Source organism: Synchiropus splendidus, chromosome 1 (assembly GCF_027744825.2).
Source record: "Synchiropus splendidus isolate RoL2022-P1 chromosome 1, RoL_Sspl_1.0, whole genome shotgun sequence".
Classification (NCBI taxonomy): Eukaryota; Metazoa; Chordata; class Actinopteri; order Syngnathiformes; family Callionymidae; genus Synchiropus; species Synchiropus splendidus.
In genome coordinates, this window is record NC_071334.1 from 15100018 (window position 1) to 15127910 (window position 27893).

At 44.5% G+C, this 27893-nt stretch overlaps 1 protein-coding gene across 1 annotated transcript in view; it reads right to left on the reverse strand.

Moving 5' to 3' along the window:
• Nucleotides 1–192: 192 nt before the first annotated feature.
• Nucleotides 193–27893, reverse strand: part of sema6bb (sema domain, transmembrane domain (TM), and cytoplasmic domain, (semaphorin) 6Bb) — a 133120-nt gene continuing 105419 nt past the window's right edge. Inside the window, exons 17-18 of the mRNA XM_053859558.1 lie at nucleotides 26235–26293; nucleotides 193–5079 (exon numbers count right to left, since the gene is read on the reverse strand). Coding sequence (XP_053715533.1) covers nucleotides 4172–5079; nucleotides 26235–26293 — 967 coding nt within the window. The 3' untranslated portion in view covers nucleotides 193–4171. The remainder of the gene's footprint in view (nucleotides 5080–26234; nucleotides 26294–27893) is intronic.

Genomic DNA, 27893 nt, shown 5'->3' on the forward strand with positions numbered 1-27893 from the left:
CACCAGGGCCCTGACTCAAAAAATGACTTGGTGTGCTAGTGAGCAGATCTCCATGTGGTCAGTGAAGATGCATGTGAGCAGGAGTGGTGTGCAGATCCCGAACTTATTTTCCGTCATATGATGAGCCATTGTGTTTCATATATTGACTCAGAAACCACGAAAAAGACCACAAGGATCCAAGTGTGGAGGTGAATGTCGCAGTGGTTTATTAGAATACGAAACATGAGACAGAGCAAAGTCTCCATGCGGAGTGAAGGGCAGCTCAGGACGAGGAGGAGAGTGGAGAACAACTGCTGGACAGAGTGTGTCCAGATTTGTCAGGTGCAGTTGTCATCATGGTGCATGCACGTGTTGCTTCTGCGTGACGACGGATGGACACAAGCACACACACTTGCATGTACTGTACAAATTCACACTTGGCTACTTCTGTACACACACAGAGGCCGTGTCGTCATGCAGCTACCGGACTTAAATTACATGTAAGCATCGAGGTTATGTACACGGAGTGGTGTGGTGGTCTTGGAGTCTTTCACAGTCGCAGGAGAAAAATAGAACCTCTTCAGTCTTGTGAGTTCTTGTTTCCTCGCCGCTGCAACACACAAGTGCCGCAGGCTTCATTGTCTCTGTCAATAAAATCATCGTGATAGTCGTCGGGCGTCGTCTTCACCAGAAAACTGAAATACAATAATATTCCACAGAACTTCAAACCAAACATCTACCACAGAAACAAAGCATAGGAAAGAAACGTGACGATCGGTCTCGACTAGATACATCTACGACTACAAAAAAGGCTGATGTCATTTCACGCATGAAGTTTGTGCTTTTCCTCTCATGTGTTGGCTTGGTCAGGGGGGAGGAGGAGTTGCAGGATCAGCGCACAGGTTGATTTTTTTTTTTTATGTGCAGTCATGCACTTTCCAGGACATCGAGGACACACTGTGGGCAGTTTTGGAAGGAGGGTTAAAGCGCATCACTGTAGCACATAACACAAACAACCCCAACACATAAAGGCTCTTCATCTCACACGCACAGACAGACTGGGTCACTGCGGCGGGAACTTTTGGTGTCTAAGTGCCTGGCAAAGAATAAAGATGTGTCAAGCTGAGGCTCTTGGGGTGACTGCTGCTGCATCGAACAATGAAACAACCCAAACATTTGCCGCACGAGCGACTTTGAAAAATGTCTGAAAAACCCATTTAGAATTTCAAGCGGAATAAAGTGAAGCGCTTCTGGTCGCCTGCTGATGAAATTAACTTGAAATAAAAGGGAAAGTAGCGGAGTGAGGGAGGAGCCTCATGGCTCCATCAAACCGCCTGAGATGTCCGCTCTTCATTTGGATACAGTCGTGTTATTGTGGCGTGGTGGGGAGTAAAACAGCGCCCCCGCCCCTCGTGTGTCTACTGTAATCTTCTCAGGGGCTCATCAGGCCATTAGAGGGGCCGCGAATGTGCTTTAGCTAATCAAGCATGTTTAGTGAAACACCGGAGGAGATGCAGAACCAGGACACGGCTGGCTGCTCGTGGCTGACAGTGAGGACTGATCCACACACACACACACACACCGAGATAGAGACGTGGAGAGATAAAGAGAGACAGAAATGAGGGTCGGTGCCAGGCTGTGGGCTCCTGAATTCTAATGACCTGTTTCCATGTTGTGAAGTAGACAGTGTCATGTCGGCCTGCTTGACCTTCGCCCGACCTCTTTGACTGGCTGCTAGATTTGTTCCTCACAGCAATATTGGGTTGAAATGTCTTCAGAATGCAAGGCTTTTTTTCCCTCATCGCTTCAACTTCAACTTTTAGAATGACTTGACATGCATTTATTCCCTGAATCAACAACCATGTTGTCACACGGCTTAAAACACCAGAATTTCCCCAGCATTACAGCAACTCCTTCTAGATTTTATAACTCTTCCTAACAGGAGTGAGTTTAAACAAACGCACTATGTTGTCAAGTGAGACATATTTTAGTCTCGTACAGTAAAAAAATAAAGCTATTTTGACTGCTCCTTTCAATGCAGCCTTCGGTGGAACCAACAGCCCGGTGCAAACCCTGTCTCACATCACTATCAATATCAGAAGAGCCCAACTGTGGAACAAGACAGAATCTTGGCAACAAACGGTCTTCCATCTCTGACTGAAAAGTCACAGCGCTCAATAATGTGGCTGGTTCGGGGTCCAAATGATGGGTGTTTCCCGTGACCTGGCAGAAACCTGCCGTAGCTCTGTACAGTGTGATCGGTCACACAGGACTATGAAGTAGCAGGACTGAGAAGTGGGCTGAGAAATCCTCGTCTAAAAGTCAGGTATCTGAGCTCATCTTCAGTATATATGCAAAACAAAATGCTTTGAAACACATGATGGGGAATGCCACTTATTTTTGTTCTCCTGGAACAACAAACAAATTGGCCCCTTGCTGTCCAAGGAGATCCTATACATCAAGAGGGAAGAATAAAAGCAACATGGATGTTGCAAAAAGGGGGCGCGAGGGGTGGGAAGATCAAAGCATCTTTTTCAGCCTCAGTGGAGTAACAAAATCACTGACAACAAATCAAAGCAGCGGACATAGGAGGAGGGCGGGGCCACAAACTAAAAGCATGAGCTGAAGCTATCTCCAGATCAACGGTGAATCAAGAACGAAGGGAGTGAAAGACATCAAACGATGCAGAGTGAAATTCAAGTAGATGGGTTTGTTTACTGTACCCCCTCTTTTGTTAGGAGACATTCAGAGGTACAGGAAGGCAGTGGAACCTCCAGGGAACATCACCATGACGGTGTTAGGAGAGTCTCCATGAACTTGCTGAAGTAGCTTTGAAGATCATGATGAAGTTACATAACGACATTCCTACTCTGGCTGAGGAACATCTCGGCAATCCCTCAACGGAAGCTGACGCTGATGAAGTTGGTGGCAGAGGGTGCAATTTTGTTACACACGTTGGCAAATAAATGTTTAAACTTGGTTGGGCCTCCAAGATGCAAGTATAAGGATGGAATGTTTGATATTAATGACATCAAATTAAATATTTACCCTACAGACACCATGTTATTTGCGGTGACAAAACTATTTTCTGATTATTCTGACGGCACATGAACTCACCATATACAAAAAATACTTTTCACATCACTATACTGATTTCCAAAATATATCATTTACTTTGAGAACTGCCTCCTGGTGTGAACAGCCTGGCGCTGGCTGGTTGGGAAAAGGGCGGCCCGGTCGGCGTGTCTCACACGACGGACACATTTACTGACACACTCATTGATATTCCGCGAGGCAGAGGTGCAAGACTCGGTCGCTGACTCATAACGGGTTTTTGTGGCTGCTCTTTCCTCCTGCTTTTGTCGCACAAAGGAGCTCAGTGTTGTGGAAGAGGCTGAATGCAGCTCCCAAGCGGCCGAGCCTCCTCGCCAGACAGCCGCAGCTCACATTCCCTCCTTCAAATGGACTTGGGAGCCTGGGGAGGCTACAGGTCAGGTCAGTCCGAGCGAGGAGGAGATGGAGGAGAGAATGGTGGGAGGATACTCTTCCTTACTTCACACAGAGGCCTGTCCAGCTCTCTTTTACAAAACTGTATCTATAAAATATCTTTATCTTTTTACATTTCCCATTTATTGCTCTATCGCTTCACTCAACTCTGAGGTTCATCTCCTGAAAGAGACAATGAAACCATCCATTTGTCTCTTTTTGATTGTTCAAAAAGGAAGGAGAAGCCATTACACAGTTATACTTAACAGTAAAGACAGGACACTTGGGGTTGTTGTTGCACACGTCCACACACACACACACACATACACACAATCTCACACAGTTGCTGCCGGCTGGCACAGCTACAAGTCTTGTCAAAGTTGAGCTCCAAAGTCAAGCGTACTCTTCTCTGCTAGCTGCCACAAGGCAGGAAAGAAAAACAAACGCAGACATCTCGAAGAAGTGTCAAGCGGTGGAGGACAGAGTGGAGAGATATCGTCCACATTTGGCAATGCACCCACCTCCTTTGGGACCACACTGTTAAGCTTATAGTTCCCCACACACCCAGCTGGTCAAAGAGTCCGAGGTGAGGAATGGACACATAGTGAGGGTCCCCACTTGTTGACCTCTGAACATTGAATGATGGAAAGTGGTCCAAGGAAGTGGGCTTAAGTGGTCCGATTAGGTTTCCAAAAAGGCTGTCTCCTCACTGGCCACTAGGGTTGCGCTCGGCCATGTTCTTGACCAGAAGGTGGCTGAAGTCAGAGAGTTCTCCGAGGCCCCGAGGTCCGTGCGTGTCCGGCCTAATGAGGCCCTGGCGGTGGGCGTGGTAGGACACGCCATTGTTGCTGTTGTAGTTGAGTGCCTCATGACTCCAGCGTGGTTCCCCATAGTCCATGTGGGGAGTGGGAGCAGAGACCACCCTCCGCCGGTCAGGGGAGTCCTGTGGCGTCACAGGGTAGATGTACTCGCCCGCTGAGTTTCTCACTGTACCCGAAGGTCGGCTGCTACCGTGCTCCCCTCTCTGAGTGGCCAGGATCAGGTAGCGCTGCCGCTCCGTGTGTGGCGGCAGAATGACCTCACCAGGGTCATCAATACGAACCATCCCCCCGCCCCCTCCGCCTCCGTGCAGGTATTTAGAGCTCAGGTAGATGACCGAGTTGTTGGCGCAGGGCGATCCCACCGCTGTCAGGAAGGTTTGGGTGTTGTCCCAGTCAGCATCCGGCAGACGGATGATCCGTTTCTGCTGCAGCGGCGTCTGCTCCGGAGTCGGTAGCAGGCCGGGGTCCATCTCTCCTTTAGGCCAGCCGTTCGCCGTGACGAAGGGGTTATCCGCCAGCGACCGGCGTCGATCTCCGCCGCTGGTTCTTGTTACGCTCATTACTGACCCGCTGTGGCTGTGACCCAACATGCTCTGCTCCCTGTCATTTTTACGTCGTGCACCGCCGGCTCCGGCTCCCCTGGTGTGGCGGCGGCGGTGACTCATGATCCAGCACACGATGAGGCCAGAGAGGACGGCTCCTGTCGCAAACGCTGACACAGCAGAGACCACGAGCAGGTTCACAGACACCAGGCCGTCGGGCTCGTCGATAAAACTCTCCTGAAGGAAAACGCCTGCACACAGAAGAGAGAAAGAGTCAGTCACACAAACATGACCAACTCCACTGCACCTCCAGGAAATATCAGGCAAGCGGGACTGTCCGCACGCTCCCGCGCCAGAGGGGCTCTAGTTACTCTCCATTAGTTAAAGTGGATGGTGATTTTAATTGAGGTAATAACCGTCTTCCTGACTGAGAATAGCACCTGACCCAACATGTTTGTGGCACCTGTAACAACTTTGATCGTAAACTTGCAGATTCTGCACCATTGGAGAATAAGGCTGTGTCCCTTTTCTCCACCTAACACTAGTACTTGGTCTGGCGCGCCCTCCACTATGAAGTGCCAACCGACAACCAAGTGAAGCGATTGACGTCCCTAAGAATTGGGATAGCACTTCATGACGTCACACGTAAAGACAACGTGCCAATGGCTGCCGTGCTGTGTTTTGTTTCCTGTATATCGAGTGTTGGAGACGTTATGTAAATGCCAGCTCCAACGTATTTGCAAACTCTTGCATCAACACTGACAATCTCACTTGGTTTGGTGAACCAATGGAGAAAAAATGGGTTGGGCTATCACCGCAACATAACGGCGAAGCCGGCTTCGCTGTTATGTTGCGGCGATAGCCTGGATGCTAGCTGACTGTTGTTTGTAAAGAAGAAATAAAAACATACTGTTGTACGTACATGTTGTATTGTTCATTGTTCTCGTGTGAGACCAGAGAAAGTAAACAAACGGACGACTAGTCCTACAATGTCCCTGTTGTCTTGCCCAACATAGTTTAAAAAAAAAAAATACTTTGGTATCCTGGAAATCTATCCACACTTCATATTCCCACTTTGTTTCAAGTCAGCTGCGGAGCTCCCTCAGTTTGAAGGGATCATTTCAAGTGGTGAGCGACGAGTGCCCTCGGTCTTAGGAGTACTGGGACACACTACACTTACACGTGAACACACAAAACTGAGTGTTGGGGCCGAAAAGGAGTGTCAGGGTGAGAAATCGGTCACAGCCAAACTCTGGCGCTTGTTACATCACTGACTTTGTCTTGGACGAATCTCAAAAATCCGAGCTGTGAACACAAACCAAGCTGGACCTGAGTCCTCCTGGAGACACAACACCATGCATCAACACACATAAAAATGTGGGCTGCAATGTGGTCCCCTGATATCAGCTACATTTATACAATGGGGTCGGTCAGTGTGTCTTAGGTGTAGCTAGGTTTTGTTTTTGTTAATGTGCAGCTTGTTTTCAGTTGATAAAAATACAAACCAAAACATATGTAGCTATAAAGGAAATACATCGAGCTGTACAGTTTCTATGAGCAAGGTTGGGTGTCATGGTGCTCAGCCTGACTCAGAGATGAAAATGTTAATGAATTATTGAATACATGAAATCAGTCAAACACAGCCTCAGTCGCTATGGATCAATTAAAAAAGAAACGTGTGGAAGAGAAGTTGAGACCTCCAGGGAACAACACGAGAACGGTCCAACAAAACAGATTGCAGAAGAGCGGATGAAGCGCTGAGGCAAGAAGAAAAAGAAAGTGGCCTCAAGCGGAGTTGAACACGAGGGGCCTTAGACAAACACACTAATATGAGTTAAATTATGACACAGATAGCGGAGGATGGGAGGACTTTTTCCCAGACCAGGACAGAGAAGTAAATCTCTACTAAAGAAAATAAATGGATGTCATGACTAGACTTTCTGAGTCGCAACTCAACAGCAGCAGAACAGATGAAAACAGTGGGAAGATTGAAAACACCACAAGAGAGACAAACCATTATTGTTATTGTTTGACAAGTCATTTTTAATGCGCACACATGGTTGTGGTGTGAATGAGAGTGACTGGTGGGTAATTACTGTGGCCAGTGGCTTCTACTTCCCTGCCATCAAGTGTGAGAGAGTGAGGAATCACACTAACTACTGTTCGAGTGAGTTCACTCAGAAAGGCTGCACACAAATTACACTTCTACCAAAAGCACAATCCATTCACATTTAAAGTTGAACTTCTTGGCTTGGGCACACGGCGCAGATGGAGCGCAATTATGCTTGTTTATTTTGGTTTTTGCCAAATAGTAAAATTGAAAAAGTAAAGTCCTTGCCTGCGACATTTTTGTGAAACTATACTGTCTTCGATGTGGCAGCTGTTTGGTTTTCAAGTACCATGACGTTCGGATTGCAAGCTGCTACTTTTTTCAGTGTGGCTGATATATGAATTTCCACAGATTAAAGAGCATCATGCTGCCAAAATATTGATCCTCCTCACATCAAACTGCAGCGCCATGGCACCCGCGGTTTATAGACCGGTGCACCTTATGTGTGAACAAGATCTATTTAATGGGTGCGGCTAATATTCCGGTGCACTCTATAGTCTGCAATTGACGATAGACTTTTAGTTATCTGTGCCCCACCCCAACTCCCCCGTGTTAAACTTTTGATCAGTGTTATGGCACTTCTTCATCGTTCATTACTTTATCTTGAACTCTAGTCGACCTCCATCTCAGTTGTTTCAAGGATCCTCAGCATTCCAGTCCAGTGTGTCCATCGACATCATTCGGGCACTAACCACCTGGCTTTGTTGGTCAATCAATGTCCTGTTCAGGCCTCATTGACACTGTCCCGCGCCCAATAGGCTGTGATGCATGTGAGCACAAGCTTCGGCCCGTCAGTGCTGTGATAACCAGTTCATTGATTCAAACTAGCAGGTCAGATCGACAGAAGTGAACTGCTTGATCGTAACATGCGACATACCATTAGTAAGGTAAGGCCTCATATTTCTGCTTGAAATTGCCATTAAAACCAGAGAGGGTGGCTCAGGAAATTTCCATTCTTCAAGAACATAATCCAGATATAAGCACATCACTGCAAGAGGTTTTTCTAATTTGGCTAAGTAAGCTTAGTACGGGACCTTATACTGTAGGATAGATTAGCCACTTTCTCAATTCTTCTGAGCCAGTCCATGAATTAAGCCTTCCCTTTTCCCAACATAATGCTAACCTATCCCAAAATAAAGCCTGGCCTTGTGCCCAAAAGATAAGTGGGATAATCCTCGGCATAATCCGCTCTCCCAATCGTTATTCACCCCAGATAGAAGAGAACTCCGCAGTTGACATAACACTTACTGCATACATTTCCACGTTTTTCGGTATCAAAGCGAGGTTGTCAAACTTCAAGTCGGCGGGTACACACAAAGCAATAAAAAAAAACATATCGTACGGCAACAATACGCAATTTGAAACAAACTTATATTGATTTTTTCATGTCGATCACCTTCTGCTAGCTCTGTTCCCAAGCCAGTTTGTGGCCAGAGTTCCCTCTCGATCTTAACGTCTCCATAATGATAACAAATCCAAAACGTCTTCAAACTTGACACTCGACCCCATGACCTGTGGGGCTGCAGCTCTCCACACGGCAGATCATGGCGGTCCTTCACTCCCAAGGTGTCAAAAGCTTCATCTAGCAATGATTGCAGCAATTTCCTTTCGTTCTGTCTCCTCACAGACACACAATCATTGTCTCTTCTTCTGAGGCTCATTGTGCTGTGTTTATATTGAATCTGGCATTTGCTCAGCAGGAATTCTTGCCTTCCAGGGCTGATCGGAACGATCTGTTGGCCTCTTTGTTGCAGCTGCGTAAACACCATTTTGTCTGTTGTATTATTGCCAAATTCAGTTTGGACTGAAAGCCACTTTGAGTTACTTCATTACTGGACTTATTTGAAGAGAGTGTGTTGTTCCGCTGCACCGTTGAGGGAAGGCACATTTGAGCCCAGAAACAAAACACGCAGCCCAAAATGGTCGAAAATCTAGTTATGACTGAAAACCCATTTCCTCGATGACTTCATGCACGTAAACAACCCCTCATCTGCAAGTTAACGAAAAGGATGGAAACCACAAACCTCCACACATCTGGAAGAGGTTCCGTTCCACCCAGCTGCATAGGTTTTAGGTAATTCAAAAGGTTTTACTCATCTGTGGTCCAGCGCTGCCATGTGGCACCACAGATTAAATACTGCATGGAGCAATAATACAGCTGTCATCTCCGAGCAGACGCATGATGTGTGTGTGTTTGTACAGATGTTTCCACTGCTCAACAACCACAGATGGACTTCTCCAAGTAACAAATGAGTCAACACTTAATATTTTCTTACTTAAGCGCACTTGTTTGTCTTTTTCTGATGTTCAGGTCTCACCATCAGAGGAATCCCCTTCCAACGCTCCGCTGAGTGACGACAGTAGCCGCAGCAGCTCGCACACACTTTCTTGTTCCCTACCAATACTTTTCACTTATTAAAGCTTAATTGAAGCCAACTGGCCTCTCTGAGCAACACTGAGCCGCTTGTCCCGCAGCTTCTATCTCCAATTATGGGACCCCAGGATGAGTGGAGAAGAAAATGAAAGAAGTGAGGAGAGATGGGGATATGAAACAAGAGAAGCGGAAAAGTGGAAAATAGAGTGGAAGAATCTCAACCGCACGGTTTCTTTTCCAAGAAGGAAATAACCCATTCAAAGTTTGTATGAAGGGTTACTGCTACAAGATTAGTCAAGAAAGGAAAATGACAGTGGTGCTGAAGATTCCATCCTTCCTCACCTTTTGATATCATCGCTGGGAAGAATGGTCAGCATGTGTGGAGGTGTCCTTGGAAACAAATCAGGGATGGGCATTTCATTTATCCAAGAGTCCATACTAACAACTGGAATGCCAGTTGACAGCCAGGAATTACACAACATCCAGTGAAAACAAAGGGTCATTTTTAAAAGACAAAACCATTGTTGAGTGAATCCATTTTGGCACTGTGCAACTGGGGGGTAATGTAAGGGCTGTCATGGGCTGTGTGCAGTCACTGTGCACAGGAGGGTTGGACCATGAGTGATCAGAGAACTCACAAAAATGGGAGCACAAATGTCTTCATATATATCTCCAAGAGTGTGGGGAGTTTCCAGGTCACTTCCTGGGCTGCATTAAGATCTGTGTTTCTATGTTTATCTTAAACAGTGGTCCCACTCCATGACGTATTTGTAACAGGGCCATACAAAAAAAATCACCCTCTTGACATGTCAATCGTAATATTTTACTCAAAAAATAAACTTGTGAAAATGAGTAAAAAACAAGAGTACTCAAGAGAACTTCTTTGCAAAGGGAAGAGGTCAATTGAGGAGCTGTAAGTGGACCCAAGATAAAACAAAGTAGTACTCCAAATATGGGTTTTATCGCTACTGGTGACTCTCAAGTCCTCCGATGTGTCAACAAACAAGGCAAGGAAGCCATCAAAACGGCATAAAAGGAACCGTATCTTTCGTGCAGGTTACATTCGTCTGTACTGTATGTCATTTATCTGCCACGCCTCATAGGCCGATCCATGAAAATGTCCACATAAACATGGTCTTTGGCGCAACAAAGGCCAGGGATCCCTGATCTAAAACACAGCGACCTCCTCTGAATACCTGCTTCAATTGCTGCTTACATTAAAATAGTTTTGTTAAACTGAGTTGATCACCAAGGGGACGAAGGACACTTGCCATGACCTTTTATGATTTATGGCAAGGGCTGCACTCAGCATGAATATTTTTGGGAGAGAAGAAAGCAAAGACAACAATATTGGAGGAATCCAGGTAAAGAAATGAGACCAGAGTCTAAGTCCAGAACTTGTTTTCAGTGTTCTTTAAGGTTAAAGACTTTCCATGGAGTCATTTTGGGTTGTGAAAACGCGGAGTGGTAAGCAGACGAAGCCAACTTTAAATAATGCAGCAGCATGGCTTTGGTCAAACAGGAGACACAAGGATCAATGGTTTGTTTGTGCATTTCAAACTGCTTACTTCACTTTTCTATCTGATTCAAAGTACAAAAAGCTCTCACAGTTTCCTTTGGTGTTCGTTCCCCTTTTCATCCCTCTCTTCTATGTAGCTATTAATTCTCTCTACAGCTCCCACACGCTCCTTTGATCAGCGGAGTTGCTGGAATGATGGCAGTAATGGTTCATAAATTCCAAAGAGCGGCAGGAAAACTTAACTTTCTCAACACAAGGTCAAAGTGGCACCACCGCTTCATTTAATGTCTACTCGACACAGAAATCATCTTTGACTGAATAGCTGAAAGATTTATCTGGATATATATTGTCATCCATCTGTTGATTTTAGCGCTTTTTCCCACTCATGGGAAAGTGGAGTGATTTGACAGAGCTCCGTGTCAGTTGTTAAACAGTTGAGGTTTGCTATGAAATCTGTTGGACAAGTGTGTGTAGTTTATTGGCAGCTTCTAGTAAACTTTGGACTTGTTTTCAATTACAGTAATTGATGGCGCTGGCGGCCCAGTCTCTGAGAAGATAAGAATTCTAGAGGCAAAAGACTGAAACTTGGAGTGTAAATGTGAAAGTTAAAATGCTCCTTTGTGCTTTTTATTATTCGTAAAAAGTCTGTCGCTTCTGTACGCACATGTGCCACCCACACCCACACGCTCGCAGATATAGAGAAGATTTGACCTTCAAAGTTATATTTCACATGACTCTGTGTTGGTTTAGTTTCAACCATTTGCGTGTGGCTCGGTTTGTCAAACCTCTTCATCAAAGGCTGGATGAATGTTTCATAAACACGGGGCATCAAAACAGAACAGAGGGACTTCACCGCATCCCAGTGGACCTGCGCGTGACGGGTAACGACTGCATCAGCATGTAGCCGTGGATCTGAGACACTTTCATCTCCACATCCACAATTCCTCTGCGTGGTGAGGCATTTATGCACCAAGTCACGGTGGGGAAACGTACTGTTGGATGTGTAGAAGTCAAGAGGGGGGACGGGAGAGTGTGTGTGTGTGCGGCTTACCACCTGATGCATCTATGGCCCGGAGATTTGGCTCATTATCAGGCCGTTGCTCGACTCAATGAGAGTTTCGTTCAGAACTTTTTAGAATCACTTTCTGACATACTACATACAACTAAAATTTGACTCTTTTATTTACGTTACTGTTTGGCTCAGTCATTGCGAGGAGTTTTCTGCGACCTGATCAGGTTGGTTTCAGACACGGAAAACGTTCACCGCTGCTCCTTGTAACTCTTTTACTTCAACCCAAGAAGTGCTTTGTTTGAATTCTCCAATTGCATGATTCAGAAAGAATGACAATGAACACTTTCCACATGAAAAACTTGCAAAAACAAAAAACGTCATCCAGTTAATGGCCGCACGAATTTCTACCAAGACACACACACCTTTATTGACAGCTGTCTTACATCACACAAACACTCCTGCTCTGAACGTAAACTACTTTTATGAACCATGACTTGAGTGAATTTAAGCCGTCTTTGTGTTTGAATGTGGAAAAATCCTTTTTTGGACTAAACCTCACTTGTAAAACGAGTTTACTCCTGAGGTGACTGTAAACCATTTATGGTCTTTGACAGCATTTTCCAATCATAGCAGGAACAAATACTGGGAGGTTCAGCTTCAGGTTTGTGCAACACACACACACACACACACACACAAGAAAAACCTTGCCTCAGGAGGGACAATCAAGCGGCTTGTTTTGCTCGCCGCTAATCAATATGTTTAAACATTCATGCTCACCAAACATGTGGACGCAATTAAGATTCTGTAAAAATCCCGAGCTTAAACCATAAATGGACTCCGGTCTTTAACAGGACCTATTAGAGACAGGGCTCAGACTCTTTGTTGGCTCGGAGTCAGGATTCGTCACGACGACTGAAGATTCTCATACCTGCCTGCGTCTACAGCTGAACACACGCGCTTCCTCTCCTCCTGCGGGCAAATGAATTTTTAACAAACTCCACTCTTTCTGCATCCCAACTCTGCAGGGGGCATTCCAGGTGAGTCGGCAGTTGCTCAGGGCTGAAGTGAAGTCATCATCAGAACACACCGACTTCATGCTGCTGCCTTCAGGTCAAAGCCTTCATTTTTTAATTCGCTATAAACGTTCATTTCTCACAAATGCTCCTGTCAAACATGTTCAAAACCTATCCTTGCTCGCACCCCGTTCGCTGGAGCTGCTTTCACAACCCAAAATCTGTTCCCACTTTCAGCTGCATCCAGTCTAAACAAAAAAAAAGCAGTGCCATGGTTTTTGACTGGAAGTGAACAACGCTCCAGGGAGAGTTCATGTAGCTTTATGGCTACATGTAGGAGTTCTTCAACCAGGGGAATGGACTGTTGATTTCATCGCTGGCCTTCCGCAGGAAAGGAAGGTCAGGATGGTGGAAGAGAGAATTTAAGGTCCCAAAATGAGCGAAGAAACGTCACCTTAAAAACTTTAAAATTTAAAGAAATGGAACTAACAGCTCACCAGAGCAGAACATACTGTACTGTATTGCAGAGAAATTGTCTGTTTCTTGAGGAGCAAGACGACATGACTCCTTGACCTCCCTAAAATCAAAAAGCATAGGCCAACAACGATTCTTATTTCCAAACGAATACTCTTTTCTGTCAAATTTCACTATTTGGTTTAAGTTTCACCTTCCTGGGCACATCCTGCAACCGTCAAAGAAAGATGGAAGCTGGAGTTAGGGTTAAAGCCATGGGGTCGCGCAGCTTAAATCATTGTTGTTCTGTCCATCAGTGAGGATAGCGTCACTTGGTATATATAGCACCTCAAATGGTCATGTGTTTCTGTCAACTGCAATGTTACTTATGCTTCAACGTGCATCAAGTTCAAGTCTAGCAAGTCTGACTCGAGTCAAGTCACTAGACTCAGGTCCCCCCACTTATGGTATGGGCTCACACATCAGTAGAGAAGCCGTGTCATCAGTGAGAAGCTTAAAGTCAAGCTAATGACCCACAGCAAAAGTTCAAAATGTTCATAAATACTGTCATTGTTTAAGAGTTTGACAATATCAACAGTTTTTTCCTGTTGATATGTATTTAAAAAATCACTGCATAAACTCTGCAAAAATGACCTCATTCGGTGCTAACGTTTATTATTTTCTCAGAAGCAGTCAGTTGACTCCTCAACAAACACTGAGGTTTGTGTTTCTCTTTCCAAAATCATTTCCACCGTGATCTTTCCAACATCCCATTATCATAGCCTACATCCTGCTATATGGATCTGCGTTCCTTCCTCCCACCAGCCGACAGCACGTGCCAATTTGTTTTTATGTTAACACCCCCAACGCTGGAACATTGGACCAGTTCCCGTAAGAAATTTCAGAAGGTATAACGGAATGATTAAGCCGTCGGGCCTCATGTCGAAGCTGTTCACCATCTGTGTGGGTGATTGAATCCACTGTGGCCCCATTCGTTCGGCCTCCCGTCTGCTCTGTTAATTTACAAGCGTCCTTTAATGAAAAGTCTCTGCTGTGACATGAGCCGAGGCCTCAGAGGAGGAAGACCACATCCTGAGCCCAACAATCACTTCGAATCACAGCGGCTGTCAGCTGACCCGTGTTAAAGAGAGTTCAAGGTGATCGATACAGAGGAAAGACAGTACAAGGACTGAGAGAACAAAAGGCAAAGGGACATAGAGATACCAAGGGAGAGATGTGTAAGGATGCGATGAAGCAGGGGGAGAGAGTGACGCCGGGAGTTAGGGTATCTTACCACAGTCGATTTCTGTCTGACTGACAGACACAAAAACAATCCCGGAGCTCTGAACAAGGAGTCTGGATGTCATGTTGCTCTCACTTGACAACACAACAGTTATTCAGCGAGGACACGCCAATGACCTCAGAGCCACCGGCCACCGGAGTCACCTCCGTTATGATTTTATTTTGAACGGCATAAAGTGTATCCTGGGTTCAGCAGAGATTTATACTGGCCATTCTACTCAGACGAGACAGACCTCTATCATTCTGCCTCTTTTTCAATGGCTCTTTCAAACACATTAGACTGGGGAATATAAACGCACCATTGATAAAGTAATTACTTGCTTATTTACTGCTAATAATCATCAATGACAGTGTTGCTTATTGTGGACTTTGGTGACCGTTCCTGGGCGAAATATTGTCAGGCTTATATCAACATTACGCATGATATTGTGATGAAAATAAGAATAATGTTTGTAGCCCCAAATGAGATCAAAACAACTTGGCCTAAGAGCCATCGATGTATTTAAGCTCCCATAAAATGTTGCTGATGAGAGACCAAAATTTGTTTTTGTCACTGGTTGTCATGAGGAGGTTCATCATGAAGGTAGAGACAACAGAGACATCCAGTCCAGGTGTTTGCAGTGAGAGGAGAAATGGCTGAAGCTATGGGACCTTCGTGACCCAATATGCCAAAAGTACCATATGGGACCATTTCACAAAGGACACATACCTATCACACCACACTGAGCAAATGTGTGTTTACAACAATTTATTTTAATGACTATTCACAACACTACAATCCATCATGTCGACGCCTTTGTCAAACCGTACACGTCACATTCCTGTTGTTTAAGGTCAGTCTAAATATTAGTTGCATCCCCAGACGTCTCCCGTGGGGACACAACTGAGAGATGACAACAAAAGCCAAAGAAGGAACACCTCAACATTACTCCAGAAGAGCAGTCGCTGGATTCTCAAGGGGCAGAAATCTGGTCCTCATTGCTCTGAATGTTGCCTTTGTGACTCAACAACACTGGAGCTGAAGCAAGTGATGGACGTCATTTATATGTTACTCTCTCCTCCACATCTTTACCTTCTGTCACAGACCTGCCATCATTCTCAGTAGCCAGGCTTGAGATACAAGACGTGTAGCTGTGCTACTACAGATGGTATGAATGAGAAACAACCCAGATTTGCTGAATTTGCATATGTTTAACTTCTGATGTAAGGAAGCAGCAAGAATTCCATCAGGCACGGGCAAAACCTTTAGTGTATTTTTGGGGTGATTTAGTTCTATTTACCCAGAACGATCTTGCATCTTCGTCAATTATTCAGAGGGAGGATAATGAGCACTCTGTGTTTACTCCTTTCGGTTCCTGAGCAGAACTTCGCTGTAGCACCTTTGAAGTGCTGAAATCCAGCCGGGTACAGCCCGATGCTCTGTGGAGTGTTTCATCAAAAAAGCAAAGGATGAAAAAATAATCTGAGATCCAAGTCAGCATCGCACTCGTCCTCATCTCCAGCTAAAATCACATCTCAGCAAAGATGGTGGCACATGCTCCACACACCAGTAGATGCAGCCATTTTAGATGGCTGAGGGGTCAGAGGGTGGCTTTTCATCAGAATGTGTGTTTGAGTGTGCATCTGCAGCAAGAGAGACAGAGTTTACAGCCGGCAAGACGACAGATAAAAGAGTCTTTAAAGTGTGCTGTTCAGAATTCCCTTGAAAGTTCTGTCGAGGATGAGCGCCTACTCATCTCTTTCATGGAAAATGCTTCATAACCAACCAAAGCCAGGTCAGACTGCACCGCTCTCTTCCACCTATCAAATATTTCTGCCATCTCGATCAATACAGTATGTGACACATTAGCCACCAGAAAATCACAATTCACTATCATCACTGTCTGATGACCATTGGAGGTGCAATGTTTACTACGTTGAAAAACGTGACACAACTCATCCATGTTTTCTCTTGTGAGAAGATTCCATGGAAGCAAAAATGATCCAGGATGACATGAAAGTAGTTACTGCACAGCAACAGAAGCATGTTGTTTGTCAGTAAATGGAATTGTCATATTCTTAAACAAAGCATTCTGGATGAGATGGCCACAAACAGCCGGAGTTCCTGAATGAAATGAGATATATACAGTAGATAAAAACAAAGATCTGACAATACCATCTAGGAGAGACTGTCTGGAACTCTGAGGAACAGAAACGGCTGAACTGAGAATCATGCCAAAAATGCTTAAAAAAAATGCCAAAATGAAGCACGAAATTCAAAAGATGCGGGGGTCATCTCAGTGGAGATATTAGCACCAAAAGACAAAGAAACAAGAGACATCATGGAGTGTCCCAGAAGCGGCACGGCACTTCCATTTTTGTGGCAGAGCGCTTGGAGACTGCGAGCCAATCTTAAGTGAAGTGGATTGTACCGGCAGGGAATCAGTTGATGGAAAAGTAAAGTTGGTTCGGTAGATATTCAACACTACATGCAGCCTTTGAAACACATTTTACTCTGAAAGGTCATCAGGCATGCGGCACTGCATGTCAGATGAAAGACAATCTCACTTGAACCATGATGCCACAGACATTGAGGAAAGCACTCAAATACAGAGCAAACATGTGAGATAAGGGTCAAATAGCCTTTGGCTGGTGTTGAACCTTTGCCGTTTAGTCATCACAAGCCTGTGGTCCAGTGACTGGGAGATACAGGGGAGTGATACAGCAAACTATCGTCTTGACACACACACACACCATCCAACACAACACATCCAGAGAATGCTTTCTAACTAACACACTCTTCCCACAAAGGTGGTTTGCACTTTAAATGCCCATAGTGTACCAAGCATTGCGCAGTCCTCATGTGATCTGGAGAACTTGAGGCATCTTCAGCAACGCGGCATGCCGCAGAAACCAGGGACCAGTTTTGTATATCTGATCAACAAGTGGCAGATTCTGTTAATATTCTTTCCATAATGCATTTCAGTTTTTGTGGAGAGAAGACTTGGCCAAATGATCAGTAATATGAACTGCGAATGAAAATATTTAGATCATACATTTGATGATTAATAATAACTTCTCACTCAAACACGGCGTGCTCTGCTTCCTTTGGCGCCACACTGAGTTTTTCTAGCCTCTTTTCTTGCCTGAGTGTGGGGTTCGTCATATTTGATCAGAAGAGCTTCAGTAGTCACTGAGGGGATCAGTTCTGTTCTCTGAGCCTCGCGGATGCTCATTGGGTGGGAGAGATATGTGGATTCACTCAAAGAGTTCTATCTGGGGAGGCACAGCAGCACGCCACACTTCCTGCATCCTATTTCTCTCTCTTCCTTTGCTTCTCTGGCTTCCTAAATCACCACTAGAGAAGGAGAGAGTAGGAAGGAGTGAGGCGTCAAGGTTACAGAGACCTCTTAAGGTCTGAAAGAGGAGACCACATCAAACAGAAATGAACTACTGTGTTGAATGTTTTTCCCCCCTTTTTTTCCTCATTTCCTGTCGTTCTCTCTGAAAGTCTTAGCTTGAGGGCAACACATTTATCATCAGTCGGCATGGACTCTTGACTTCAGCCGGCTTCCATGTCAATTTAGAAGCATGCAAAATGCTTCTCTGCAGAATGCCTGAATCCTAAACCGCAGTAATTAAACATGAGTAACAAAAGACGCCGTAGTAGATTGGCAAACAAGCCCCCCGAGAGCATGAAGGCAAGTGTTGCGCTTAAACATCGGAACTAAAGTTAGGTTTTATTTTCTACATTTGTTCATCAGGAAGACTCCTGCATTCTTGCCATGGTCAGTGGGGATCCCACCAACTAGGAAAGTGCTTTGGAATAAAAAAATAAAATAAAATAAAATAAAATAAAACTGGTGGTTTGAGTTGGACAAAAAGGAAGGAAAATCTAGTTAATTGAGATAACACAAAAAAAGACATGTGAATGGCTGATATTTCTGCTAAAATATTTGGGGAGAAGAAGCCTCCAACTTATTTTATTTTATTTTATTTACATGAAACATCATTAGTGATAGCAGGCCTGACCACTACAGGGAACCTGCCCTCACGCCTGGGATTATTCAGTCAGTCACTCATGAGTGATGGCATCCCACTGCTCCACCCGTCCAAACACTGATTTCCGTCAGACAATATTTTGACACCGCTATAATTGCTTCCACCTGCAGCCACTGAGACAACAATCGCGCCTCATGACGACAACCAATCGGGCCACGGACGGTTATTGTTCAGAAGTGTGAACTTGCCATCGAAAGATTTTTTTTTTGTTGCGTCTAAAATCAGACGCTGACACAGGAAGAAAGGAAGCAGTTGACAAAAGTGTCGAGTCGGAATACCGGGGGAATGTGAGGCAGCGGGCGTCTCTGCGGCACCACGCGCTCCCACCCACAGCCTCCTGCTCAGATTTGACGGCTGGTTTAACAGAGTCGACTTTAGCTGATGAGCTGCCTGCACATTTGCACCATTTGACACATTTCCCAAAAGACCTGCAAACACTAAAATAGAATGATTGCTGGAGGAGCCAGGTGATGGCAATGTTTGTTTTCATATTCTCAGGCAACTCTCATTGCAAATTAAAAGTACAAGCGTGGAGGTTTGACAGAGCACTTAACCCACATCCAGGCTGCAAGTGATCTGCCTGTCAGCAGAGGTCATGACCTGGAAAAACTGAAGGCAGCCAATTGAGGCGTGGTGATAACCTGCCGTAAGTGGATCCGACATCCTCCGCGGCCTGTCGACGCCTGGCCAGGTCTGACTCATTATAGTGTTTACAGAAATGGTTTACACTGCCTGTCACACCGGCACACGCCCTATCTCACCCGAAAACTGTCAGAGTGAGAGCAGCAGAGACCTCATTAAGACGTGGAATAAATCCTGCTGCAGTTTGTGTTGATGTCCGCAGTAAGACGTCTAACTGAGAGGAATCCAACAGACGTAAACGCCACCATTCCCCTCGAAGCTAAATTGGCCAACATTGGGCATTTTATTAAGTGAATGCTTCAATATCACAAAGCAAGACGGTTCACTGAAGGTTTTACGACTAGATCGCATTAGGCCGACAGTTTCTTAACGCACCAGAAGTTACAGAAACATTAATACCAGTTCAACTCCAGCCACAGCCAATATGTACTTTAGACTACTTAAATATAAATTGCTCCCAAAATGGGCATTTATTGGATTGGCTCCATTCTCACTTTCTCACATAAGGAACAGGCTGACACAAGTCATTTGTAATGTAGCATACATTACTTTTCAACACGCATCAGTTTGATGTCGTTAAAAAAAAAAAAAGACCTTGCAAATGTTTCTTGACCAGGAGGCTTGTTTTGGTACCAAAGTACTTCAAAGTCAGCCAGACTGCTGTAACTTGAACTTCCAACTGTCCAGAATAGTTAGGATGATCAGCAGGACCAAAGGTGCCCCACTCCCACGACAAACGGAGCAGAACCAGCGGCACTGTATGCACACAACACCATCATCACGGACCCCCCACCACTCTGCATCTTTACCTAAAGAACACCAGAGGAGCATTACCAACAGGAAGCTGAACAGCTTCTCACCACAGGCTATGTCACTGAAAAACAACTTTTGCCACCCTTTCCCATATACACTGCTATTGGACCTGTACACACGCACACACACTCTCACACCCATATATATATATATATATATATATATATATATATATATATATATATATATATATAATGCGTTTTCGCCTGCATGCCCGAAGTTCTGACACCACTGCTGGTCTCAGATGCTGCTTCTCGATTGCAGACCTCCAGGAGATCAAGGAGCTGCGGACACACGGGTGAAAACAGTGCACTTTGAGTGCTTTAATGATAAATAAAAAGCCTGCTTACATCTATTTCGTCGCCTCTTCTGATTTCAGCCTGTAAAAAACCATATATTAGCCGCGCTGTTGTATAAGCCGCAGGGCTCAGACCACGAGAAAAAAGTAGTGGCTTATAGTCCGGAAATTATATATATATATATATATATATATATATATATATATACACACACACAGACACACACCTTGACAGAAGATTGAATTTGTGTGATGCAACCTACCCAAGTGCAAGTGCCATTTATTAAAGCCTGATAATATGCTTAGCTCACGCCATTTATTAAAGTGCCACTCAACAAAACATGGTCTCAATTAAAGTGGACAGAGCTCCCAAGCTTAGCTTTGATCTGGGAGGCTTTTGAAACTTACAGCCCTACATACTAATACCGCAGGGTTGGTGTGTGCGCCTCCTTTGTTTTCTAATACGTGCCGAGTCCTTCATGTGGAACCACAGGCTAATGCTCTTTGCTACACTTGACTTTCTTCTAATTAGTCTGATCTTCTGTTGTGGTCCAGGACGGTCAGGGAAACATCCCTCTTATAGGCCAGTGGCTTTGACAGAGTGAAACCTGAGTGATGTGAAGGGAAGAAACAGCAGAGGGAGAAGCTTGTGGCTGTGCAGGGGGGAGATAGAGGAGAAATAAAGCAGGGGGTTGACGTCACCTGGACAGAGTTGCAGCCTGGCCGCGGGCCCGCCGAGAGGCCAGCGACAGCACCATGACACCAAAAAGGCTGGCAGCAGTGAGCAGATTTGTCAGCCCTGTCTCAAAAAAACAGCCTCTCCTGCTGCTTCCTTCGCCGCTTTGATCCAGATTTGTTACAGTTTTCCAAGTAATTACTCCTTCACTAGCAGCACCTCACACTTCACATTATCACGCAATTCCTCTAATGACCCAGCTTTTTTCACGCTCACACAGCTTTCCATCCTCAAACTTCAGCGTCACCGCTATGATCTCTCAATCCTTTATTCAAGCCATCCTTTATCCTGGCCTCAGTTTGATCTGATTGTATTGGGCTGCTCTTCCCCATCCTCACACGCCTCTTCCCCATTCCTCGGCCATGGCTGAATCACTCCTGATATCCATTTGACTGCCATTGGCCAGAGCAGAGATGAAAATCGATTCCACTCCGAGCCACTACTTCTCTCTGGCTAAGGAGAATGGGGAGGCAGTTAGTGAGGCTATAAGTAAGGTCATCTATCCATCTCCCTTTGAGGTCTGACGACAAGGCTGGCCTAAGATCAGTGTAGCACCGAGTGCTGCGAGGGAGATGAAACACCAGAGAGAGAAGAGACTCTGGAGATGAAGAGGGGTTTTAATAAATCACTTCTCTTCAAACCAGCAGCAAAAACCTAAACTGGTGCAACTTTCCTCTTTTCCAATCCAGAGCAGCCTACAACTCATGCTCATAAAATCACAAACACCCAGATTATTAATGTACGAGTATTTCTGACACAAATCACTGCCGCCCAAACAGGTACCATCAGACTTCAGAGAGCACTGCAGGAAACATGTCGGGAGGGTTGTGTATCACATCTTGGGATGAAAGTAATCACATTGGGATGAAAAGAGCAGGAAAAAAACAGACCGTAACCAAGCTTGTTAACTTGTTGGAACGGCAGAGATGCTCTTATGGACCCACTGCTGCAGCTGCAGTTGTTTGTCACAGCTTCCCCTCATGCAACGGTGGGACGCCACCATGTCAAGATTGAGGTCTTGCAGGCAACATAAAGCGATAAGACCCACCAGGTTCTATCTCAAAGTGCCCCATTGATTGACACGTGCGTAAATAATATCAGCAGGGAGGAGACGGAGGTGCAGAAGTTAGATCAATGGAGGAGGGCCAGTGAAATAGCTTCATTAATAGCAAGAGTGTCACGCCACAGACCAGTATGTGACTGATGAGCAATAAAGCCAAAACAAATGCATGGCAGGGCCAATATTGTGAGCCCAGCCTCTTCCTGCTCACTGAAGTTTGGAGTGATGAGATGGAATGCAGCGAGCAGAGAACCCTGTCAACCTTATTCACTCATTTCCTTCCACTTATTCTATTGGTGGCGGAGAGTTGAGCCAATGTCAGCGACATGAAGACACACTAGTGTTGCAGCAAGTCGAGACCAAACCTGACAAGAGGCAAAACCAAGGCCAAGACCAGACAGGCAGATACAGAGATTTAGACTTGAACTCATTCACACCAAATTGGGAATTAAATGCAGGTCAGACACGTGTATTTCTTTCTGTTAGAAAGGTCAAATTGCCTGCAGTAGAATCTCTAGTCATTTTCCAAAAATGATTCACGAGTGCTGAGGCTCCATGTCTTGGAGGAATGTGATCAAATGTGCCAGATCAAACACACACAACAGGGAAACGAAGATCAGTACTGTTTATATTAATGTGTTCATTGGCACCGAGGCGCACACACAGGTCACTTTTTCCCAAAACAAAAGTCTTTATGGATTTGGATTTGGGAATCATTTGTGATTTTGAAAAACGTCCCAGAAATGGTCATGACTGGACTTAAACAGAAAAGAAAAAAAGTTTGTCAAGCTTGACTGAGAGAACTAGACAACTAGCCTATGGATGTTTATGGGCTGTGGGAGGAAAACCAGAGTTCACTCAGGGTCACACCCAGAATTCCTTTATGTCTGCATGCTATGAGGCTGGCGCACCCACCACAACAACACCATGCAGCCCGTGTTCCATTGAATGTTTATTTGAAATGCGAACACTTAAAATGGATTCTGACGCTACAAGCAACGATGCTAAGTAAACTGAGCTCCGGTCGTAATGCGGTTTTATGACAAAACTGAATCATTAATTCCAAGAAAATGTCAAAATAATTAGACTCACTTCTCATTCAAGTTAAATATTTGCCTCTTCTGTGCATACGATTCGGTCGTAGGAAGAAAGTAGGTCGGTTTATCACGTCAAGCGATATGAGTAACCGAGGGATTTTGAGTGTTGCTTAAGGACAACGCGCTGATCACAGCGCTAGCATGAGATTGACCTGAAACCCCGTTATTGACTGAAAGTACACCCTCATTCCTGTTATAGCAGACAGCAGTAAATGCCGAGAGAAATTAGACGGCTGCACTTTATAGATCCAGAGAGCTTTTTACACTTGTCTGCATGATTATAACACACGTTATTTGCGTTTTATAATCATGGGGGAAAAAACTGTACTCGCATACGCAGGAGAGTTGGCAGTATTGCTAGCTAACCCAGAACTCATCTCATCTTCCATCTTCGGGGTCAAGCTACAGCCCAGTGGAGCGGCTCCCATATATAGATATGAAATATTAAGCAACCCAAAGCGTTCAGTTCTATCAAAAAAGAAGGAAGGGACAGCGGGGGTGGGGGGTGGGGGGTGTTGGTGGGGGGACTCAGGGACAGTTAAAAGTGAAGAAGCGACAGTTTATCATAACAAGGCTGTAGATGGCTGTTTCAGGAGAACAAATATAGACTCCCAACCGGAAACACAAATCAAATGTCACATTGCACAACACGAGTGATGAAACGTTGATACAGATGTCTGTGTGGCAGCTGTCAACCAATCTTGATCTGACAACGCAGCAGCCAAACAACAGAGCCCAAAGCTGTCAACACAGTTCGTGAGGGAACCGGCAGCAGACATGAGCTCCGAACCGTCTCTGAGGGGAAGGAACAGGACATCACGTCTCAATCTTAAACTGTTCCAAGAACCACAAAGCCCACGCGCTTTATCTCTGCAACTGAGCAATTTAATGAGCAGAATTCTGCAGATGGAAGTCAAATACCGCACAGATATCGCTCAGCTCATTCGGTTCACAACCGTGGTTGTACACAGCCTGTGATGCTTTGGTATGGTGTTTACAGCACGGACGCTTGGATAGCTGTTACGAACCCAAGTCAGGCAGGTAGTGCTCAGGCGACGCCACATAGTTTCACTGCAGAATAAAATGGTAAACAAGCCATCTTTAATTCCCACCATCTAATCTAATCTAAATCCATGTACTGGAGGAGTCAGAAGCTGGAGACGCTGGCTGGTGATCGGGGGCGGAGTAAGGTGGCAACGGGAGGTGCTGTCGCGGTGCACAGAAGCACCAAGGAAAGGGAGGACGCACAAAGATGTTGACAACATGCTTCCAAACAAACAGCTGGAAAAGAACGCTAAACTCGTACACGAGCTTTGATCTGTATGCAGACTGAGCTTTTCTTTTCTGAACTTCTTTGATCCTTCCTTCATCCCCACTGCCGTCAGGCTGCGCCACTCTACTGTGTTGTTAACACTGTGTAGTTACCAGTCAACCATCATCATACTTACATCCTGATATTGTGTAATGTACATAACACCCCACCCCACGTTGTGCCACGATATTGTATAGTTGTAAATATGTTATGATGACTACCTGTTTGCACTAACCATTTACTTACTTCTAAACAACTTAAGAGCTCCTGTAACAGTACGTTTCTCCTTTGTGAGATCAATAAAGTCTGTCTTATCTTATCTTAGTCAACCTTGACTGAGACAGAGACAAGGCCAAGTCCATGGACAAGCAGTCTTGAGACCAATACCAGTCTCGAGAGTAACAATGCAATATCTTATCTTACCTCTTATCTTATCGTTGTGCTTAGCACAGGACCGTGTCCAAGTCAGCATATACTGTTTGACATAGTAAAGTCGTCGCTCCGTTTGATAAAACAATACTGATATATTTCAATAAGGTTTTCACTCATGGGTCATCGTAATTCTGCTCACATCTTGGAGCCAATATGATTCCAGGATGACCATGTGACACAGTTAAATGTATCAATATCACACATCTATATTAACCCTGCGTGTGTTCTCTCTTCGCTTTGTTCTTCACCTGAATGGAGTCGCAACTGTATTCAGCTCCATGATAGGGCTGTGAAACAGCCAATTTTCAGTCAACATATGTGACTGTTTTCATTCTCACACAGTGACAATAGGGAGACCTAAGAATTCTAATGAATCCCTCAGCGAATACTTGGAGAGACATGGAGCAGCTGTGCGAAATAAAGCCTTCCACTCCTTGATGTGTTTTAAGCATCTTAGATCCTCACTCGGTTTTATTATCGCAGGGCTGAAAACATTTCGTTTTGAGGGTTAGAAGACGTGAAGTTTGAGAATATCATCAAACAAGATGTCAATCTGAAGTAGGATTACAGTCAACAAGTTGTGGTTGCACAACATTTGATCTCCTCGTTCTCCGGGAGCACAACACGTGAACTCGCTCACGAGCTCCGGATTAATCTGCAGGCATTGGAATTACTCCGAGGATCAAAGAGAGGGAAGTGTCAGGGGAGTATCCCAAACCTTGCTGTGTGTATCTAAAATAGAGATTTTACTTTGCTGCACTTCACTTTGGTGTTCATAATAATATGAAGGAAGCTAATGCTTGGGAGAATTCATGCCTGAGGAAAACATAATTAATCAAAAGATGCAGCAAAAAGAACCATCCGAGCGAATCACAGACTGCAAACAAGGAAGCGCAGAGTAAACAGCAGCCGAGCAAAGTTAGCTTGAACATACAGAGGGATTTTTCTGCCAGCTCAGAGACTAAATGAAACTCTCAGACTCTCTTTGTGTAGGATCAGGACGGAACGTCTCTGGAGAGTGAGCGATGGCAGAGCTCTGAGGCAGATTCCAACTCGTGTGTTTGTCTGCGCTCCATGTCTGTGCATTGATTTTCGTCTCTATAAACATTTTCTCAGCAACACGGCACTCTCTCTTTCTACCATAGTATATGTGTTAACCTCTCCAGGCAAAGAGAGAGTGGACCTCCCTTACCGTCACAGTCTCCTAAGTGGGCCACGTTTCCCTGTTCCACGTCTTGCTCAAAAGGCAGTCTGCAACAGAGACAAACGGCATGTCAGAGTTAAAATAACAAGTCAGCATTTCATTTCATTTAAGAAGTAATTACAATAATCTAAGAATATTCCAAGCCTTCAGGGCCCTAACACAGGAGATAACCCCTGCTGTTTTTATAAATTACGCCTACAGGGTGCTTAATTAAGCAACTGCTTCATTTCTAGGTCACCATGCTTTAATAGATTTCAGATATCGAGTGTACACTTGTTGGTTTCCCTTCATCTTCTCCCACGTAGACTAGTCTAGTTTGAGTAGATACTGATGATAAACACATGCATGTGATGCCATTTATTTCATGGACCTCAACAGAAGGGATACAACAATGGCAAGACACACATTTACAGAGGAGCAGGAACTGAACGCATACTGCATGTTGAAATGGACAACCACAGAATGCAGACCTCCGCCAAGCAGCTCATTCCCACCCATGATGTGATTTTTACTCGGCATTTAAAGCTCATTCTTGACAGGCTGACAACATGAGTACACAGGCAAGTTTTCGTTTCTGAGATGGTAAAATGTAAAAAAAAAATAATAATAATAATGCTGTAAATAAGAGATGGAGACAATGGCAGAAGATACATCTTTATTTTGCTACAAATAAATAAATGACTAAAAAATAAATTTAAAAAAGACTTGAAAGTCTTCTCAGTAAAGTTAGACAAGTTCTATAAAGGCATGTTTTTACACACTAACAGCCATGCGATAGCAAGTAGCTGAAATCCTGGAAACAGTACCATCTTTATATTTTTTGCCATTTCACTTCAATCCATTAAAGTGTAATGTTAGCAGAGAACAGTTTTTTATATTACCACTTTTACTGAATAGTGCTGATGCTGCAGTAACAGTTAACCTTCATCTGCGTGCATAAATGGATGGACATGTTTGGGAGCTAATAAAAAAAGTTGGAATGAGTTGGATGTCCGTAAAGACATCTATTTCATCACTTTTCTGGTTCAACCCTCTGCGTGCAGCCCATGAAATATGAAATTATCACTTTCCTATATAATAAATAATTAACTGTTGTTCACTGCTGGACGTCTCTGAAGACAAGCTGTGGTTTAGAGCGATAAAAATTTCTTTTGAGTCTCTGCACATCTTGCAGTTCCTCCAGATCATTAACGTCAAGATATTTAACACGTGGTACCTCACACACTGATATTTGATCGCAACACCTTTGTCTCGCTTTCATGTTCCTTCACATGCTCCAGGACAACCTTAATGTTTTGCTTGAGAAGCAGTAAACTTTTAATGTTGTCCTGTCTTTAAACATTTTCAGGTGTCAGAAGGCTGGGATCAGTTGCTCTTCAGTGTGCTGAACAAAAACCTGTACCCACAGTGGCTCTTCTGTGGATGAATTTGAGACCCTGCGGTGTGAAAGAACCATGTTCATTCATGCATCACACATAGTAGGTATAAACACCGTTGTGAAACGCAGCTATTTGAGCAGCCATTTTGTATACTTTAATTTTGTATACTTACTTCTAAGTAAATGTAACTTAGTAAATACAAATGTTTCAGTCAAATGCAAAGATTCTCAATGACAATGAGATTTGATGACTGAAATAATAAGCAATT